At 39.1% G+C, this 19,943-nt stretch overlaps 1 protein-coding gene across 1 annotated transcript in view; it reads left to right on the plus strand.

Annotated features, from left to right (window-relative positions):
- ELAPOR1 (endosome-lysosome associated apoptosis and autophagy regulator 1) overlaps nucleotides 1–12,949 on the plus strand; it is a 102,530-nt gene extending 89,581 nt beyond the window's left edge. The window contains exons 18-22 of the mRNA XM_082245819.1: nucleotides 2,288–2,389; nucleotides 4,367–4,493; nucleotides 7,026–7,204; nucleotides 12,082–12,247; nucleotides 12,361–12,949. Of these exons, the coding sequence (XP_082101945.1) occupies nucleotides 2,288–2,389; nucleotides 4,367–4,493; nucleotides 7,026–7,204; nucleotides 12,082–12,247; nucleotides 12,361–12,426 (640 nt within the window). The 3' untranslated portion in view covers nucleotides 12,427–12,949. The remainder of the gene's footprint in view (nucleotides 1–2,287; nucleotides 2,390–4,366; nucleotides 4,494–7,025; nucleotides 7,205–12,081; nucleotides 12,248–12,360) is intronic.
- Nucleotides 12,950–19,943: the final 6,994 nt, after the last annotated feature.

A 19,943-nucleotide genomic window follows, 5' to 3' on the forward strand; every position in this document is an offset into this window, starting at 1 on the left:
GCAAGCTCATAGAGACTTGTCCAAAGCGATAAGCTGTGATTGCCACAAAAGGTGGCTCTACAAAGTATTGACTTTAGGGGGGCGAATAGTTATGCACATTGACTTTTTCTATTATTTTGTCTTTTGTTTTTTTGCTTCACAATAGTAAAAAAAAAAAAAAAAATCTTCAAAGTTGTGGGCATGTTCTGTAAATTAAATGATGCAAATCCTCAACCAATCCATGGTAATTCCAGGTTGTGAGGCAACAAAACATGAAAAATGCACAGGGGGGGGGGGGGGGGGGGTGAATACTTTTGCAAGGCAATGTGTGTGTGTGTGTGTGTGTGTGTATGTATGTATGTGTATATACAGTGGGTACGGAAAGTATTCAGACCCCCTTAAATTTTTCACTCTTTGTTATATTGCAGCCATTTGCTAAAATCATTTAAGTTCATTCTTCTTCCTCATGAATGTACACATAGCACCCCATACTGACAGAAAAACACAGAATTGTTGACATTGTTGCAGATTTATTAAAAAAGAAAAACTGAAATATCACATGGTCCTAAGTATTCAGACCCTTTGCTGTGACACTCATATATTTAACTCAGGTGCTTTCCATTTCTTCTGATCATCCTTAAGATGGTTCTACACCTTCATTTGAGTCCAGCTGTGTTTGATTATACTGATTGGACTTTATTAGGAAAGCCACACACCTGTCTATATAAGACCTTCCAGATCACAATGCATGTCAGAGCAAATGAGAATCATGAGGTCAAAGGAACTGCCTGAAGAGCTCAGAGACAGAATTGTGGCAAGGCACAGATCTGGCCAAGGTTACAAAAAGATTTCTGCTGCATTTAAGGTTCCTAAGAGCACAGTGGCCTCCATAATCCTCAAATGGAAGACGTTTGGGACGACCAGAACCCTTCCTAGAGCTGGCCGTCCGGCCAAACTGAGCTATCGGGGGAGAAGAGCCTTGGTGAGAGAGGTAAAGAAGAACCCAAAGATCACTGTGGCTGAGCTCCAGAGATGCAGTCAGGAGATGGGAGAAAGTTGTAGAAAGTCAACCATCACTGCAGCCCTCCACCAGTCGGGGCTTTATGGCAGAGTGGCCCGACGGAAGCCTCTCCTCAGTGTAAGACACATGAAAGCCCGCATGGAGTTTGCTAAAAAACACCTGAAGGACTCCAAGATGGTGAGAAATAAGATTCTCTGGTCTGATGAGACCAAAATAGAACTTTTTGGCCTTAATTCTAAGTGGTATGTGTGGAGAAAACCAGGCACTGCTCATCACCTGTCCAATACAGTCCCAACAGTGAAGCATGGCGGTGGCAGCATCATGCTGTGGGGGTGTTTTTCAGCTGCAGGGACAGGACGACTGGTTGCAATCGAGGGAAAGATGAATGCGGCCAAGTACAGGGATATCCTGGACAAAAACCTTCTCCAGAGTGCTCTGGACCTCAGACTGGGCCGAAGGTTTACCTTCCAACAAGACAATGACCCTAAGCACACAGCTAAAATAACGAAGGAGTGGCTTCACAACAACTCTGTGACTGTTCTTGAATGGCCCAGCCAGAGCCCTGACTTAAACCCAATTGAGCATCTCTGGAGAGACCTAAAAATGGCTGTCCACCAACGTTTACCATCCAACCTGACAGAACTGGAGAGGATCTGCAAGGAGGAATGGCAGAGGATCCCCAAATCCAGGTGTGAAAGACTTGTTGCATCTTTCCCAAAAAGACTCCTGGCTGTATTAGATCAAAAGGGGGCTTCTACTAAATACTGAGCAAAGGGTCTGAATACTTAGGACCATGTGATATTTCAGTTTTTCTTTTTTAATAAATCTGCAACAATGTCAACAATTCTGTGTTTTTCTGTCAGTATGGGGTGCTATGTGTACATTCATGAGGAAGAAGAATGAACTTAAATGATTTTAGCAAATGGCTGCAATATAACAAAGAGTGAAAAATTTAAGGGGGTCTGAATACTTTCCGTACCCACTGTATGTGTGTGTGTGTGTGTATATATGTATATATATATATATATACTGTATATATTCCAGCAGAAGCACTACTAAAAGTCATTGCCTTTATTGTGGATTCTTCATAATGACAGTTCTGCTATACACTAGATTTTAATTTTGTTTATACATAAATAGCAGTGTCCTATGCTCAGTGTCAGTGTGTAACATAATGTATTCCGTCTGTTTTGCGAATACTGGGAGGTTAACATTCGTTATTTTACAGACTCTAAGGTATGCTTATTCTTTAATTTTTTCTCCACTAATCTCTTCATATTCTTACAGGTCAAAAGAGGTTACACAGTCCTGTGTTTCTGGCCGGTCTACTACTATCCGCCTTCGCTGTAATCCTCAAATTATTGGCATACAAAATATATCTGTGCCAAGGTAGGAAATGTTCTTTATATTTATATACAGTTCCAAAACAATATGAATTTGAAACTGACTGCACATGGTTCACATTATATACTGTAGCTATATAGCTGAAATATTTACAATTTTAATTCTTATGCAACTATTTATAAATTTAAAAAGAGGCATAAACAATTGGTAAGAAAACTATTTTCAAATATTAATATACAGGATTTATATAGCACCAACAGTTTGTGCAGCGCTTTACAAAATGAAGGCAGACATTACAGTTACAATACAATTTGGTACAAGAGGAATCAGAGGGCCCTTCGCGTTGGAGCTAACAGTCTAAGAGAGAGGGTAACGAGATACAAAACTGGGGGGTGAGATGATGGAGAAAGTAAAAAAACAGTGTATTAGTTTGAAGCAGGAAAAGCTTCTTTAACCACTTAAGCCCCGGAAAATTTTACCCCCTTCCTGACCAGGGGGATTTTTGCGATTCGGCACTGCGTGACTTTAACAGACAATTGCGCGGTCGTGCGACGCTGTACCTAAACGAATTTGACTTCCTTTTTTTCCCCACAAACAGAGCTTTCTTTTGGTGGTATTTGAGCACCTGTGCGATTTTTTTTTTTTTTTTTTTTTTTTTGATCATGAGCTATAAACAAAAAAAGAGCGTCAATTTTGCAAAAATAACAATATTTTTCACTTTTTTTTTTTATATGAAATTTCCCCAAAAAAAAATTTAAAAATCAAAATTTTTTAACATTTTAGGCCAATTTGTTTTATGCTACATATTTTTGGTAAAAAAAAATTGCAAAAAGCGTATTTTGATTGGTTTGCGCAAAAGTTATCGCGTTTACTAACAAAGGGAAAGATTTTTGTCATTTTTGCTGTTTTTTTTTTTTTTTTAATCGGGTCCGCTGGTCACACGCAAGGACTTCCGAGGGAACGAGCCGGGGCGGGCGCGCGCTCGCCCGCTATTGGCTCACAAACTAGTGACAGGCAAGTGACGTACCGGTACATCACTTTGCCTGGCCGGGGCTGACCGCCGCAGTATATGTACTTGCGGCGGTCGGCAACCGGCTAAAGAAAAGGGTATTAGGAAGGGGAACCAGTGGAGGGATTGGCAGAGAAGGGTACTAGACACTGAAGTCAAGTAATCCCTTTACTGCTTTTCTGTGGAGGATCTAATTTATCAAGGTCATGGTATGGTTAGTAGTAGTTGTTTTTATCTGAACTTGTTCTGCAATGTTAAATAGGTTTCAGAGCTTATCAAAGCTAGCTTGTGAGTGTCACTAATATACACATACTGCATATTTTACCTACCGGTAGAATATCTTTAGCTCAGTATAGTTAGAACTGCATCGTGACATCTCTGCCCCTCCTCTCTACCTAGTCCATAGTTACATAGTTAGTGAGGTTGAAAAAAGACATCAGTCCATCCAGTTCAACCTATGAACGCCTTCTATTCACTGAAAATAATATATGGCTTTATGTGAATGGTGGCCGTGCGAGAAAAGCAGCCCCCTGTGGTCAGTTTGCACATTGAAAACCGCTTGGCACAGGACCAAGATTTCTGCTATCACTGTAGTAATACCACCTACTGCAGTAATGATCTGCTTCTCTGAGGTCCAACAGGTGTGAGATATGCATATCTTCAATGCTACCAAGCTAGAACAATGTTAGTATGCAATAATTACTATACCTGAAGTTCACTTAAGGTTTGTACTAAAAAGCATTGGGGTTTTGTACTGATTGTATTTATTAACATTTTGATTGTGTGAGTATTGCTTAAAGCGGAACTTCACCCTCAACGGAAAGTTCTGTTTTAAGGAACCCCCCCCTTTAATTAATATAGGGGGGGGGGGGTAACTAGTTTTGGCAGGTACCCACTGCCACTTCAGCTGGAATCACCTAGCCAGAAGTTTTTTTTTTTCTACAGACTGAAGAGCATCTTTAATGTAAAGAAATAGCTAATGCATCTGACATGACGCTAATTTTGTCTTACAGGAACTGCCCAGAGGGAACTTGTGATGGCTGTGCATTTCATTTTCTGTGGGAGACAGAACAGGCGTGTCCTCTTTGTACTGTCAATGATTACCACATCATCACAAGTGTGTGTCAGCATGGAATCCAGGTGTGTCGTCATAAACCTTTTTGATTATGTAGATTTTTTAAATCCTTATAAACCATATATTTTTTAAATGTAATTAGCATTCTCCGATTTGTGAAAGTTATTCATTACAGATGTACAAGTTGTGCCCCAATTTGTTGAAAGAGATATTCGAATTCAACAAACTCCTTGCTGTTATTAAACTGAGCATGGCCACACTTTGATCTATTCCCGAATTACAGTGTGGAGAAAGAACTATACTAAAGTGGGTTTCTTATATTTTTTTTTTTTTTTATGTTTTCAATGTTTTACCAGCCTTTATTATTATTTTTATTATTATTATTATTATTTTTTTTTTTAAAAAAATAGGTCTGATCTCATCTTATTAGGATCCTCTTAGGAGTAGTATAGTCATATGATTTTACAGTATCTCTGAAGTGAGATTATGTTCTATAGGAATAAAAAGAGTGGGGGCTTAAAAGCCATTCAAAGGCGAACTCTACCTTTTGAGCTATGGTACATGTTACACCTACATTTAAGATTTAACTGTCACGAATCTGCAGTAATGTTTCATGCCTTGAATATCTGCTTACCTCTCTGGTCTGTGTATCAGCTTTAGGGACACCTGTGCGTTTAGCATGGCTCCCCCCCCAGCCTCTAACAGGAAACACTATTTTAACTTGAGCCAACCATGAGCTGGGGGCCGCGACCTGGAGTCAGCTGCAGCCAAGTCGATCCTCCCCATCAGAGGCCCTGGTGAAAATCTGCTGGCTCCTAGACTCTGCGCCATGGGGAATCTTATGCTCTAGCTCCCTGTCCAGGACCGTGGCTGTCACCCTGTGTAGCTGCTTCTCAAAGCCATCGACCCTCAGCAATCAGCCGTTGGGTCCACAACCTCTGCGGTACGCTCCCCATCACTTGGTCCCGCAGGTGACCTGACAGTAACATGGTGCAAAAAGACTTCACCCCCAAATTTTTAAAACATTTTTATCTGTAAATAATTAATTCCAATAATTAATTCCAAGGCCTGACTGCAGCACATGGACTTGTAAGTTCTCAATGGAAAAGAGCAGTGATCCCTGCATTTGTAGTCCATGAACTCTTCCTCTGGCTCAGTAACTGAAAGGTAGTGCATTGGTATGGACACAATGCTGAATGAAGAGTCTGCAGGAGCCTGATATTGCACTGCTTAGCAGGTTGATTTGCAAAAAAAGTAATTAATGCAAATTTTGCCATGCAAATATGTGCGGTTATTATTTTATTTTTTTTGTTCAAATATACTTATTTATTTTAAACAACAAGCAGTACTCAGGATAAAACTCTCAAGGAACCATAACGAAGGTCATCAGGCATGACACAACTACTAAGTAATGAGCGCATTCAGATAGTATAGAGAACAAAGTCGGGTATAAAAATAAGTCTGATTTTTCGATTCAGTGGTAGTGCAGGCATGTATATACACACTATATAAATGTCCATTAACCATTTGCCGACTGCCGCAAGTACATATACTGCGGCGGTCAGCCCCTCCTGGGCAAAGTGACGTATCGGTATGTCACTCGCCCACAAGCCTCTAGGGGCGAGCGCACGCCGCTAGAGGCAAGTTCCCACCCCCGCTCGGTCCCTGACATCCCTGCGCGAGTGGCCGGCGGCTCCGATGTTCGCCGGTCACTCTCTCGATCTCCCGCTGGAGAGGGAGAAAGGCAGGCGGCTAATGTAAACAAAGCCGCCTGTCATTCTCCCTGGTGTAACTGCAGGGACTACACGATCCTGCTATGTAGGATCGTATGTCTCTGTGGTTACATCACAAGCCACGCCCCTTGACAGAAACACGCCCCTAGGGACACACTTAACTTTATTAGTGATCAAGGGGTTAACCCCTTCCCTGCCATCAAGGGGTTAACCCCTTCCCTGCCAGTGTCATTTTTAAAGTAACAGTGCATATTTATAGCACTGATTACTTTAATAATGTCACTGGTACTCCCAAAAGTGTCAAAAATGTCAGTGAGTGGTCCGATCTGTCTGCCGCAATGTCACAGTCCCACAAAAAAAATCACAGATCGCCGCCATTACTAAAAAAAAAAAAACAATAAAAATGACATAAATCTTTCCCGTAATTAGTAAACTCAACTTTTGCGCAAACCAATCAAAATACGCTTATTGCGATTTTTTTTTTTTTTTTTTTTTTTTTTTTTTTTACCAAAAATATGTAGCAGAAAACAAATTGGCCTAAAATGGAAAAAAATTTTTTTTTTTTTTTTTTTTTTACATTTTTTTTTGAATTTCATATAAAAAAAATTTGAAAAATATTGTTATTTTTTCAAAATTGTTGCTATTTTTGTTTATAGCGCAAAAAGTAAAAATCACACAAGTGATCAAATACCACCAAATGGAAGCTCTGTTTGTGGGAAAAAAAGGACGTCAATTTTGTTAAGGTACATCATTGTCCGTTAAAGTTATGCAGTGCCGAATGGCAAGTAGGCCCTGGTCTTTGAGCAGCTAAATCCTCCTGAGCTTAAGTGGTTAACCATTTTACCATAATGTCTTTTTTTTCAGAGGACAACTGCATTGTGGCATATGCCAAGGCTGTGTGTCGGTGGTGTGAAGCTTCCAGAACCGACTGTCAGTATTTGTAAGACTGAGGATTTCTGGCTGAAAGTGGGAGTGACCGGTGGTATTTGCTCTGCACTGATACTCACAGCACTTACTGCTTACTTTTGGACCAAGAATCGCAAGTAAGAATTTTCCTTTAAATTACCTACCGTTCTTTTTAAAGGTGTTTTTTTTTTTTTTCTCGTTTGCTATATATTTAATCTTTAGGGTTTATTCATACCACTGTGTTGCAGTAACTTTTACCGATTTATTTTCAATGGCACCCCAGTGCACTACCGCGCACTTCAGTTCACTACAACACACTGTGCCTTGTGCTAAGCGCTGAAAAAAAAATACTGTCTGCACTGCTTTTTGCAAATGGAGGTGCATTGCAGCCCATTTATTTTAAATAGGCTGCCTAATGCAGCACGCCACAATGTTCCTCAACACCTAAAGGGTAACTCCACTTTCGTGAGGGAAAAAAAAGTAGCAAAGAAAAAAACAATATAGCGTATACAATTGCGGCACAAATCATATTGTAATTGAATGTAATTAAAAATTACCTTTACTTCAATCTGCATTTTTCTGAAAATGCAATGCAATATGGCTACCGGGAGCTGTTCTGTACACAGAATGTATACTGACCACACCCCAGAAACATAATTTCCTGCTTGTGTAATTGGCTCACCGATTTTCCCAGAAGTCTGCCTAAGTCAGATTTCTGGCATCCCCTGTAATACAAATGTCATTTTTGGTGAGAAACTCCCAATAGAAACATGTCTAAAGGGATGCAGGCCCAGCAGCTTTCCTCCTAAGTGTCCTGCAACTGCCACAGCTGGTGGATAATTATGAAACCACTCCCATTAGACCAACTCAGCACAGAGGAACAAACAGGGATTTCTTCAGAATAACAAAAGGTAGGAATCTGTAACAAAGTTTGTTAAAAATTTACAGAGATCACTCACAGGGAAAAGTTGTTTTTCTCAACAAAAGTGGAGTTATGCTTTAAAATTGCATGCGTTGCAGTGAGGTGTGGAATAAATGGCACATCAAAAATTTTTGTTGTGCGTTGCTCTTCCATGTGCTCCTTGCTGCAAAGTTGCCATTTGTTTGTTGTATATATGGCCCCTTGCTGTAGCAGTTGCTATAAAATTAACAGCAATACTCAAAACAGAACCCCTGGCAAATGGCTTAACACACAGTTGAAATACAAATTCGGAAATTTTTACCTCCCAAAGGGTTTGTAATTCCCTGCATTCATTGAGTTCTGTGATCTGAGCAGTCATGGCGGCTAAGACAGTCAAATCCTTGATACTCATTGTAGCAGACAGTAAATATTAATATATTAATTATTAATATATGAATTATAATTATTATAATTATTATTAATTATATTATATTAAATAATATATTAATAATTAATTACCCTGCTTACCAAGCCAAGATGGTTTGTGCTTGAACATACAGTTGCTATGCCAGAAACGACTGCCAAAGTCCCTTGGTTGCCCCTTTTTTCTCCATCTAAAACTAAGTAGAACTGGGGGTGAGACCTAGTCAAATCAGTGTGATTTAGTCATGAGCATAATGAAACTGTACCAGATTTTTGCTAAAATTTTTGTAATAACCAAAATGTGTTTCTCCATCTGGGAATTAATGTAGTGTATATCTCATAAATTACAGTATTCTGTGATTTGTACCTTTTTTCTAAATGGCATACAGCATGGTAAAATGATTTACTAATGAAATAGAGGTTTTTTTTAAAGTGTGTATACTTTTTTGATTTACCACAAAACTAAATGAACAAAATGGTAAAAAGAAAAAAAAAAAATTCTCATTAACCTCGTAGGGCCCTTGCAGAAGGGGCTGTCAAGCTGCTGTGTTTTAGTGTGCCCGGGAGGGTCAGCAGAATCCGGCCCCCTGTGGCTGGATTGGGCTGAATGCTGTACTGGCACTTTGGGCCATTTGCGTTTAACCCAGGGCATCAAAGACCCACCTCCTGAGGGTATGTCACTCAGTCACCCTGGGTTCAAAGAACAAGGTTGCAGAGAACAATACTATATAATGAAAACCACACCATTCCCTGCAACATTCAGGACCAACCAATACAGAAAAATGTAAAAACATTAAAAATGAAAGGGAGGTGCGAGGGAAAACTAGACTTGGTCTTTAAAGTGGAGTTCCACCCTAATTTTATACTTTCCTCCATCTTCTCGCTCCGGGTCACCTGAAAAACAAATGGATAATCGCAATTTTTTTTTTTTTTTTACTTGTCGAGAAAATATACTTCCTTCTTCCTCGCCGCGGCGATTCGTCACTTCCTGGCTTTTGCAAGGATTCCTGGGAGCTGAACGTCATCGCTCCCAGGAATCATTGCACCGGCCCCGACGTCAGTTCCGGGGCGTGCGCGTCATTCCCTTCTAAACAGCTTCTGGGCATGCCCAGAAGCTGTGGAGGGATGACGCGCGCGCACCGGAAGTGACGTCGGGGCCGGTGCAGTGCATCGTGGGACCGAAGAAGAAGGAAGAGGACGCGGAAGAGGATCGCGCTGGCTTCAAGCTGCCCACACCTGAGATGGCAGCGCTGGAGAATACATTTTCAAGGTAAGTATTTCTCCCAAAAGGTAAGTGCAACCCGGGACAGATCAGAGGCTAGCCATTGTGGATGTGCTAGCCTGACTGTCCCGGGGGTATTTTTATTAAAAAATGTATAACCAGGGTGGAACTCCGCTTTAAGCTCAAATTTTGATGACCCTTCAAAGTCATTCCAATCTGAAAATACATAAATTTTCCTACTATTTTCCAGATACCATCAAGTGTACCAAGTTCAAACCTCTACTCCAGAAATGACCACCTCCTTCACTTTAGTCACACAGTACTCTCCAGTCTGTGAATCTGTTAAATACACCCTTAAAATTCATCCTTTTAGGCAAGCATGCAATCTGACACCAAATACTTTTTCATTCACCGGTCTGCTACTGCTTCTCTCTCCATTGCCACATTATATACAGTTTACTTATGCCCAGTACACACGATCCGAAAATCGGGCGACGTTCCATCTGTTATTTTTCGTATTCTAGCAGCTCTCAATAATATTCTCTTAACGGGAGAGGTTACTCACGATACGAATTTTCTCGGACAATAATTCTTCGCTTCCGGTATGCGTAACCACGCTGTAGCGTGTGAGGGGAAAATGATGTCTACTGCTCATGCGCTGTCTACTGCTCACCATTTTTTTCGGACGAAGAACATACTGATAATACGATTATCGTACGATGTGTTATAATACGATCAAAATTTTTATGCTTGCACGACCGGATAATATCGGGTGAACTGTCGTGATCGCCTCTCGTAAGCTGTGTACTAACGATCCGATTATCGTCCGATCCTTTCACAAGCGTTAATTTTCGTCCGATTTTCGGATCGTGTGTACGGGCCATTAACCTCCCTGGCGGTATGATTATGTCTGGAATTACATACCAAAAGCGGTACAATTCTTTTCATGGAAATTTGGCGTTATGTATTATAGGCCTATAATTCTTAGTAATTACTGACTTAAACCTGACCAAAACAAGACTCTAGTGGACATCCCAGATGTGATAAATTTGAAACACAAACGCATGAATTATAATCGAATCAATAATATTATTTTATTATTTAATATATATAATAAAATTATATTATTGATTAGATTATAATTCATGCATTATATATTATATATAGATATATATGTGTGTGTGTGTGTGTGTGTGTGTGTGTGTGTGTGCATATTATTTATATATATATATATATATATATATATATATATATATATATATATATATATATATATATATATATATATATATATATATATATATATATATATATATATATATATATATAATATAATATAAAGTGTGTTTTGTGTTTTGTGCAACGTTTTTTTTTTTTTTTTTTTAATTTCCCTCCCTAGTTCCGCTCCCATGCAGCATTGCTGCTGCAGGGAACGGAACTAGGAAGTGATCGTACCGACGGAGGGACGGAGGAGCGGCGGGACTCTCGGCTGGCGGTCGCAGCAATGAGAGATCATCGCTGGATTGCCAGGATAAGGTAAGAGAAGCTCCGCTGCGCTCTCTGCAATCCACCCCGAGCGTGACTCGGGGTTACCGCTCCTGATATGAAAAATCAACCCCGAGTCACGCTCGGGATTACCGCTAAGGTGGTTAATCCCTTACCTTGTGTTTCTACCCCTTTTACCTCGGATTTGTTAGATCATATGATCTAGGTCTATCTTGTTGTTGCTGTATATGTTTTTGCAGAGCAACCACAAGTATTTGCGGTTGGTTATTTTTATAGTATCTCTATTATCCACCATTGTGTTTATCTCTTACTTTGTGCATTGGTGTTAGTAGATTTTATATACACTCTAGGTTAAAGTAGAACTATAGGCACATTTTTTTTTTTCAGTTTGGATAGAGTAAGGGAGGGTTATAATCTCTGTCAGAATTTATATTTTGCCATCTGTGTCCCATTGCAGAAATTTCCCTTCACTTCCTGTCCCATAACCAAATAGGAAGTGAGAGGAAATATCTAAAAATTAAGGGAATTTCCAGGTCCTCATTGAAAGATTTCTCCTGGTATTTTTCTGGGGACAACCCAAAATTTGGGATTTTCTCTTACTTTCAATGATAATGGTAAGCAGGACAAATAGAATGACTCTCCCTAATGGGGGCACTGACTGGTGTTCTATCCCTCTCTACTCTATCCAAAACTAAAAAAAAAATGTTGCCTTCAGTTATACTTTAAGCTATTATTTTAATAAAGGGGTGTGCATTATAATGGAATAACTTGCCATAGAATACTCACTGATAAAATGTAAAAAGGATAAATATCATTAATCTTCAAGCTCATTCTCTGAAGCCTCTTTAACATGTACATAGTGTTATAAGGAAGCTTGTAATCTCATACGCGTTAGAAGGTCCTTAATTTCAAAGCTTTTCCTACATTATCATGCAGATTTTTTTTTTTCTCTTGTCACCTAGCTTGGAGTACAAGTATTCGCGGCTGATGATGAATGCCCCAAGTAAGGATGGAGAGCTACCAGCAGCTGACAGCTGTGCCATAATGGAGGGGGAGGATGCCGAGGATGAACTCATATTCAATAATCGTCATTCCATACTGCGCAAGTTTATGTCACTGTCTAAGAAGGTGTGTGTTTTTTCTATAATTTCTTATATTCCTTCTACTACTGTCTATCTTTATTTCTCTCCTTTTATACTATATGCACCTTAGGGACTTATGACAGTTTATTTCTATTCCAGAGAACATCCGATGGATTTGACTCTGTACCTTTAAAGTCATCAGACGGTTCTCATATGGACTTGTGATTTAAAGTTTTGACCATTACTAGGTTAATTTACCAGCATACGCAATCCAAACCTTTCTAACCATTTTTGTGTGGTATGTTCATTTTCTGCCAAGTTCAATTTTTTTTTTTTTGGTTTACATGAGGGTGCAACTGAAATCTTCATAGCTGCCGTATTTGAATCGCACCTGCTTTGTGCTGTGAGCCCTGTGTCACTGATTATGTTGATATTTTTAGTTTTATTGAATGCTGCCTTTTAGTTTGCCTTTTTATTAAAGGTTACCTGCCATGGGGGGAAATATGTAGGCTGCCATTGTGTGGCTGTCATGTTGATTCACTGGCTTCAGTACGTTGAATCCCTGACTCAGAGAAAGATTAGAGTTAAGGGATTCAGACTTTGGCTTTTACCTAAACTTCTTCTGGGTCCATGGCTCAGAAGTACTGAACCAAAAAATTTGAACTTTCACATGGGGCAAGCAATGGCAGAGCACATATTTCTCTCATAACAAGTGTACTTCATTAGCATTCTGCAAACCTGTATATATTTACAAAAAGAAAAACTGAATAAGGCTGGGTTCACACATGTCTGACTGCGGGCTTCAGCTCGGAGTCCGGTGCGTTTGTGTTCACAGGTTCAAGTGCAATTCAGGGCCACATTTTTCCTGAATTCGCACCTGAAGCAGACATGAAAACGCACAGGACCTTTTTTGAAACCAACAAACTCTGCGTCTGCCCTGCACATGTGTGAACTGGCTACATTAAGAGCTTGTCACATTCACATATCATGTGAATTGGATGCAGTGTAAAACGCATCCAATTTGCATATATGTGAACCCAGCCTTTAGGTTTATATTTTGCCAAAATTAAAAAAACAAAGTTTTAATATTTTGAAATAACCTGTACATTATATTTAATTTGGGATGTGCACCTCATGTAAATAACAACATTGAAGGATTTATCAGAAAAGAAACGATAACATTGTTTATGTTGTATTTTTTTTAAGAATCAGTTTGTATGCATAAAGGTGCCTTTAGTGACATTTTATATATAATTTGCCGATAAAAGTTTTGTGGTAACTTCTTGAGCAGACTGATGTGTTCATTGAAGGAATGGCTATTATGGCACGCATGAGTTTATTTTGACACCCTAAGAGCTGGTTCACACTACCACTACCAGAAAGTCGCCCCGTGACTTGAAGAGACTTGTTTAGAGACTTGTTTAGAGACTTGTTTAGAGACTTGTTTAGAGACTTGTTTAGAGACTTGTTTAGAGACTTGTTTAGAGACTTGTTTAGAGACTTGTTTAGAGACTTGTGCACTACTTTGAAGAGACAGGCGACTTTGTCTGTGGGGAATGCCTGGCTAATCTCTTTCTTCTTCCTGGAAAGTCTGATAACAAGTCGCTTCAATTAAGATAAGGAGGCAACTCCCATTGAAGTATATGGGACAGTCGGATCACAGGTCGCCTCAAAGTAGTACAGGACCCTTTTCTGAAGTCGGAGCAACTTCAGTAGTGCCAATTAAGATGGCACTGATTGATTAACATTGCTTTTGTTATGTCAATCTACCTGGGGCAACACAAGTTGCCTCACAAGTAGCGCTAGTGTGAATGGGCTCTAAAGCTGACTACATATTCCATCTTGACCTGACTTATGGGCCATACACACTATAAGATTTTCTGAAGACTTTTTCCTTTAGACTTACCAAAACCATATAATATGAGGTCAAACCTAAACACTTTCAATTTGTATGCAATCTGGCAGGCCCTTGCACTACATAGAAAAGGTAAATCTGAAGGAAAAAGTCTTCAGAAAATCTTATAGTGTGTATATCCCTTTAGGGCCTGTGTTGATGGGCTTTTTTTGCACGGAAACTGCGGCTCTCATCAACAAGTCAATACGAATGCAAAAGCCCAGCCCAAAGCAGGATAAAGCAGGAGGTCAAATGCAATGTACTCTGAATGATCTCAGAAGCATCTGAAACTGATCTCCGTTCAGCTTGAATGTACCTAAATACAATCTACATTTGGCCATCGACACGAGTGCAAAGCTGTAGACACAGGTCCTAACAAAGATCCTTCCTGTGTCCACCATTCACAATTAACCTCATATAGTGAAATTAAAAGTTTTTGTACTTCCTGATTTCCTCCGTTAATGCATTTTCTCTCAGACTGAAAGTTTCCAGGTCTGCAGTCAAAATCTAACATTTAATAAAGGGAGCAAAGTGAATAAATAATGCTTGCAAATAACACTAGAACCAAGCATCCTATATACCGATACTTTTAAATCGCTTTGTAGGAACTTTAGCCCACTATCCCTTGCAGGACTGCTTTTTTTTTTTTTTTTTTGTAGGAGACCATACAACCAAAAGTCTTGTACAATGCATAGAGCACTACATTAAACAGGAACAGCAACAAAGCATATCTCGAAATGGACAATTCTAACTAGTAATCAACATTAAAACTCTAGTATGAGATTGAACTAGGAGGATGGTGCCAATAAATGATGTTAAAGATTAAGTTGCCTGCAGGGCGAACAAGCAGAAGCCCTGTTATGAAAATATTTTTATTTTGCAAAACAAAAAAAACGGATGCAGGTTTGCGGCTTCACAGCCTGTTTTCTACTGCACATGTTCATATACATATACATTTTTTTTTTTTTTAGCAGAGACCCTAGAGAATAAAATGGTGGTCGTTGCAATATTTTATGTTGCACAGTATTTGCTCAGCAGTCTTTTAATGCAATTTTTGGGATTTTTTTTTTTTTAATCTGGCGCCTTTAAAGCTCCAGTGCCCGGAAGTGATTTGATGACATTAATTTGTATTTGTGGCGCGCTTCAGAAGTGAAAATACAAGTGCCTAATAAACTATTGTGAATCAGTATATAATCCTTGAGTAAAACTGTGTTCTTATTTGGCTGAAAAATAGTGAGTCACTTAAAATATACCGTGATTACATATAATAAAAAGTTCCAATATGTCTCTATAAATATCAAAAAGTGCTGAGTGCTTATGTTCCAAATAAAATGAATAACTAACCAATAGACTCAATATAAATATTTCTTCAAAATCAATCAAAGGTGCTCTGTGCTTTCTTCAATAAAAATTAATACAACACTGTGTTTCATAATGTCCATATATATAAAAATCCAAACGATAAGGTGCAATAGTATTCAATATCTTCAAAAGTGCTCTCATGCAAAGGAAAAGTGTTGTGACTTTCTACTTCCACCAGGTGTCACATCTAGGTGCTCTGGACTCTCACCTTAATGAGGTGTATATTGCGCCTATTATATATCACTCGGTCTCCGATTCGATAATTGAAGGTCTTTTTAAAACCGTTCCGATATCCTGTTATGACCACGGGTGTTTCCTGTCTTATCCGTGTCTGGGGGGTTATATACTTTCTAGCGTCCTTGGCTCCTTTAACGTACCTCGGGCTCAGTAAGCACAAATGGGCATCATGGTGTAGTATATCAAACCAGTTTTATTGTTAAAAAATAGAGCTGCACTTACATTTAGCAGGTCTTTTGTATGCCAAGATAATACAAATACAGCGTTGGGATCATAACAGGATATCGGAACGGTTTTAAAAAGACCTTCAATTATCGAATCGGAGACCGAGTGATATATAATAGGCGCAATATACACCTCATTAAGGTGAGAGTCCAGAGCACCTAGATGTGACACCTGGTGGAAGTAGAAAGTCACAACACTTTTCCTTTGCATGAGAGCACTTTTGAAGATATTGAATACTATTGCACCTTATCGTTTGGATTTTTATATATATGGACATTATGAAACACAGTGTTGTATTAATTTTTATTGAAGAAAGCACAGAGCACCTTTGATTGATTTTGAAGAAATATTTATATTGAGTCTATTGGTTAGTTATTCATTTTATTTGGAACATAAGCACTCAGCACTTTTTGATATTTATAGAGACATATTGGAACTTTTTATTATATGTAATCACGGTATATTTTAAGTGACTCACTATTTTTCAGCCAAATAAGAACACAGTTTTACTCAAGGATTATATACTGATTCACAATAGTTTATTAGGCACTTGTATTTTCACTTCTGAAGCGCGCCACAAATACAAATTAATTTTATCTATATAAACTGGTTTCTGGTACCAGCACCGTGGGGCTGCAGTAAGAAGGAAATATACACCACCTCAGATAGCGCAGGAACCACCCATACATTTTATGATTTGATGACATTGTTTATGGGTTTTTACATCGGAGACCCGATCAGAGCCGAATGCGGCTTTGTTTGTATCTTTGGGCAGCTGGCGGACGTGCCAACTGGTCGCTCGGGTCTCCCCGCAGAAGGTGTCTCCCCTGCTCCTTGTAATGACAGCCGAGTGGCTGCTCAGCTGCATCGGTTGTCATTACATGAAATCCAACTGTCTGCTCTAAACAACGGTACTGGGGTGATGCCTCTAGCTGCAGGCATCACCCCGGTACAACCCCCTGAAGCAGAGGCTGCATATTTGCATTCCGTTCGAGCGAAGGAGTTAATTTCCTCTTCTCAAGTGAAAATAAATTCAGTTCCTCTAATCTTCCCTCATAGCGGAGGTCCTCCATGTCTCTTATTGTCATTACATTGGTTATTATATTGGATTGCCCTTCTCTGCATTTTCTCCAGTTCCCCAAAACTGAACTGCAAATTCCAGGTGAGTTCTTACTAATGATTTGTACAGGGGTAAAATGATATCTTTCTCTCTCTCTCTCTCTGGAGTCCATACCTCTCAATACCAAAGATTTTGCTTTCTTTGGAAACCACAGTTAGGCATTGCATGCTATTAATCTTATGATCTACCAAAACACCCAGATCCTTCTCTGCCATTGATTCCCCAAATTGTACTCCCCCTAGTATGTATGATGCATCAGTTTACATTTATCAACAATAAACCACATCTGCCTCATAGTTGCCTAATGAAACGTGCATTGAGGTTGGCTTGTAAGTTTGAGACATCCTGTAAGGACGTTATACCACTGCAAAGCTTGGTGTCATCTGCAAAGACTGAAATGGTACTTTTAATCCCAGACCCTATATAATTTATAAAGATGTAAGGGTCCCAACACTGAACCTTGGAGTACACCACTGATAACCTTAGACCAGTAAGAGTAGGAATCATTAACCACTATCTTAATTCAGTCTTTTAGCCAATTTTATATCCATTTACAAACTGATCCTTCCAAGCCTGTAGACTCGAGCCTCGTACACACACAATTAGATTATCAGACACATTTTCGTCTGTTTTTTGTTGCATGCTAGTCTCCTATTGAAAGTGAAGAGGTTACTTTCATACGAAAATTTGCATACAACGGAATTCATCTGCAGAAGTGATGTCATGTGTTGAATTGTTTTGTATGTATTCTTTAATTTCCGAGCATGCCTAGTCTTGCTCTTAAGATTTTTTTTCAAACGAAAATCAGACAATGTGTTCATGTGTGATAAGTTTTATAGCCTGCACAGCTTTTGTCATATGAAAATTCTTGATCGGCTGTCGAAAGCACTAGATAAACGATCTGAAAATTGGCAGATCGTTCGTCGGATGAAATTTTACTTCCAATTTTCTTATCGTATGTACGACTGGATACACACTATACAATCCTCTTTAGCTTTATCAAAACCATATAATATGAGGTGAAACCTAAACACTTTCAATTTGTATGCATTCAGGCAGGCCCTCACACAACATAGTTGAAGGTAAATCTAAAGGAAATCGAACAACAAAAAGTTGTATAGTGTGTATCCAGCTTTAACCTTACACATTAGCTGTGTGTGAGGAACTGTGTCAAATGCCTTTGTAAAATCCAAGCATACCACGTCCACCGCCACCCCTCTGTCTAAGGTTTTACTTACCTTCTCATAAAAAGAAATCAGATTTGTTTGGCAACAAAGATTACATGGAGTCCAGGAGAAATGGGACTACTTAAAAGGTGCATTATTGAAGGCAACAGAAAATTGCATTAGACTTGTCAGTAAAAGCAAAAAAAGGAAGAGACCACTGTGGTACTCAGCAGAAGTGGCCCAAATCATTAAAAATAAAAAGCTAGCATTTTGTAATTATAAAAAAACCCAGAGCAATGAAGATAAGGAAATCTACAAGATTAGGCAGAAAGAGGCCAAGCAAGTTATAAGAACTTCTAAAGCGCAGGCAGAAGAAAAACTAGCTCAGTCTATGAAAAAGGGGGATAAGACATTCTTCAGATATATAAATGAAAAAAGAAAATTAAAACAAGGAATAACTAAATTAAAAACAAAGGATGGAAGGTATGTAGAAGAGAATAAAGGGCTAGCCGACTGCCTTAATGAATACTTCTGTTCAGTTTTTACAGAAGAAAAAGGAGAAGGACCTCCACTTGAAAGGATGACTAATGAATCGTTTGATGCATGTGTCTTTACAGAGGAAGACGTTCTAAGATTGCTGTCTAAAGTGAAGACAAATAAGTCACAGGGTCCTGATGAGATACACCCAAAATTATTAAAAGAGCTTAGTGGTGAGCTGGCAAAACCATTAACAGATTTATTTAACCAATCATTAGTAACAGGAGTCGTCCCAGAAGATTGGAAATTGGCAAATGTCTTGCCCATTTACAAGAAAGGTAGTAGGGAGGAATCAAGCAACTATAGACCAGTGAGTCTGACATCAATAGTAGGCAAATTAATGGAAACCCTATTAAAGGATAGGATTGTGGAACATCTTAAATCCCATGGATTGCAAGATGAAAAACATGGGTTTACTTCAGGGAGATCATGTCAAACAAATCTTATAGATTTTTTTGACTGGGTGACTAAAATAATAGACGGTGGAGGTGCAGTAGACATTGCATATCTAGATTTTAGTAAGGCTTTTGACACTGTCCCACATAGAAGACTTATCAATAAACTGCAGTCATTGAGCATGGACTCCCATATTGTTGAGTGGATTAGGCAGTGGCTGAGTGACAGACAACAGAGGGTTGTAGTCAATGGAGAACATTCAGAACAAGGTCATGTTACCAGTGGGGTACCTCAGGGATCTGTACTGGGACCAATTTTGTTTAATATCTTCATAAGTGATATTGCAAAAGGCCTCGATGGTAAGGTTTGTCTTTTTGCTGATGACACAAAGATATGTAACAGGGTTGATGTTCCTGGAGGGAAACGCCAAATGGAAAAGGATTTAGGAAAACTAGAAGAATGGTCAGAACTCTGGCAACTGAAATTTAATGTGGATAAGTGCAAGATAATGCACCTGGGACGTAAAAACCCAAGGGCAGAATATAGAATATTTGACACAGTCCTGACCTCCGTATCTGAGGAAAGGGATTTAGGAGTAATTATTTCAGAAGACTTAAAGGTGGGAAGACAATGTAATAGAGCAGCACGAAATGCCAGCAGAATGCTTGGATGTATAGGGAGAGGTATAAGCAGTAGAAAGAGAGAAGTGCTTATGCCGCTGTACAGAACACTGGTGAGACCTCACTTGGAGTATTGTGCGCAGTACTGGAGGCCATATCTCCAGAAGGATATAGATACTCTAGAG

Source organism: Pelophylax lessonae (genome assembly GCF_965119305.1).
Source record: "Pelophylax lessonae genome assembly, chromosome: 2".
In the NCBI taxonomy this organism is placed as follows: domain Eukaryota; kingdom Metazoa; phylum Chordata; class Amphibia; order Anura; family Ranidae; genus Pelophylax; species Pelophylax lessonae.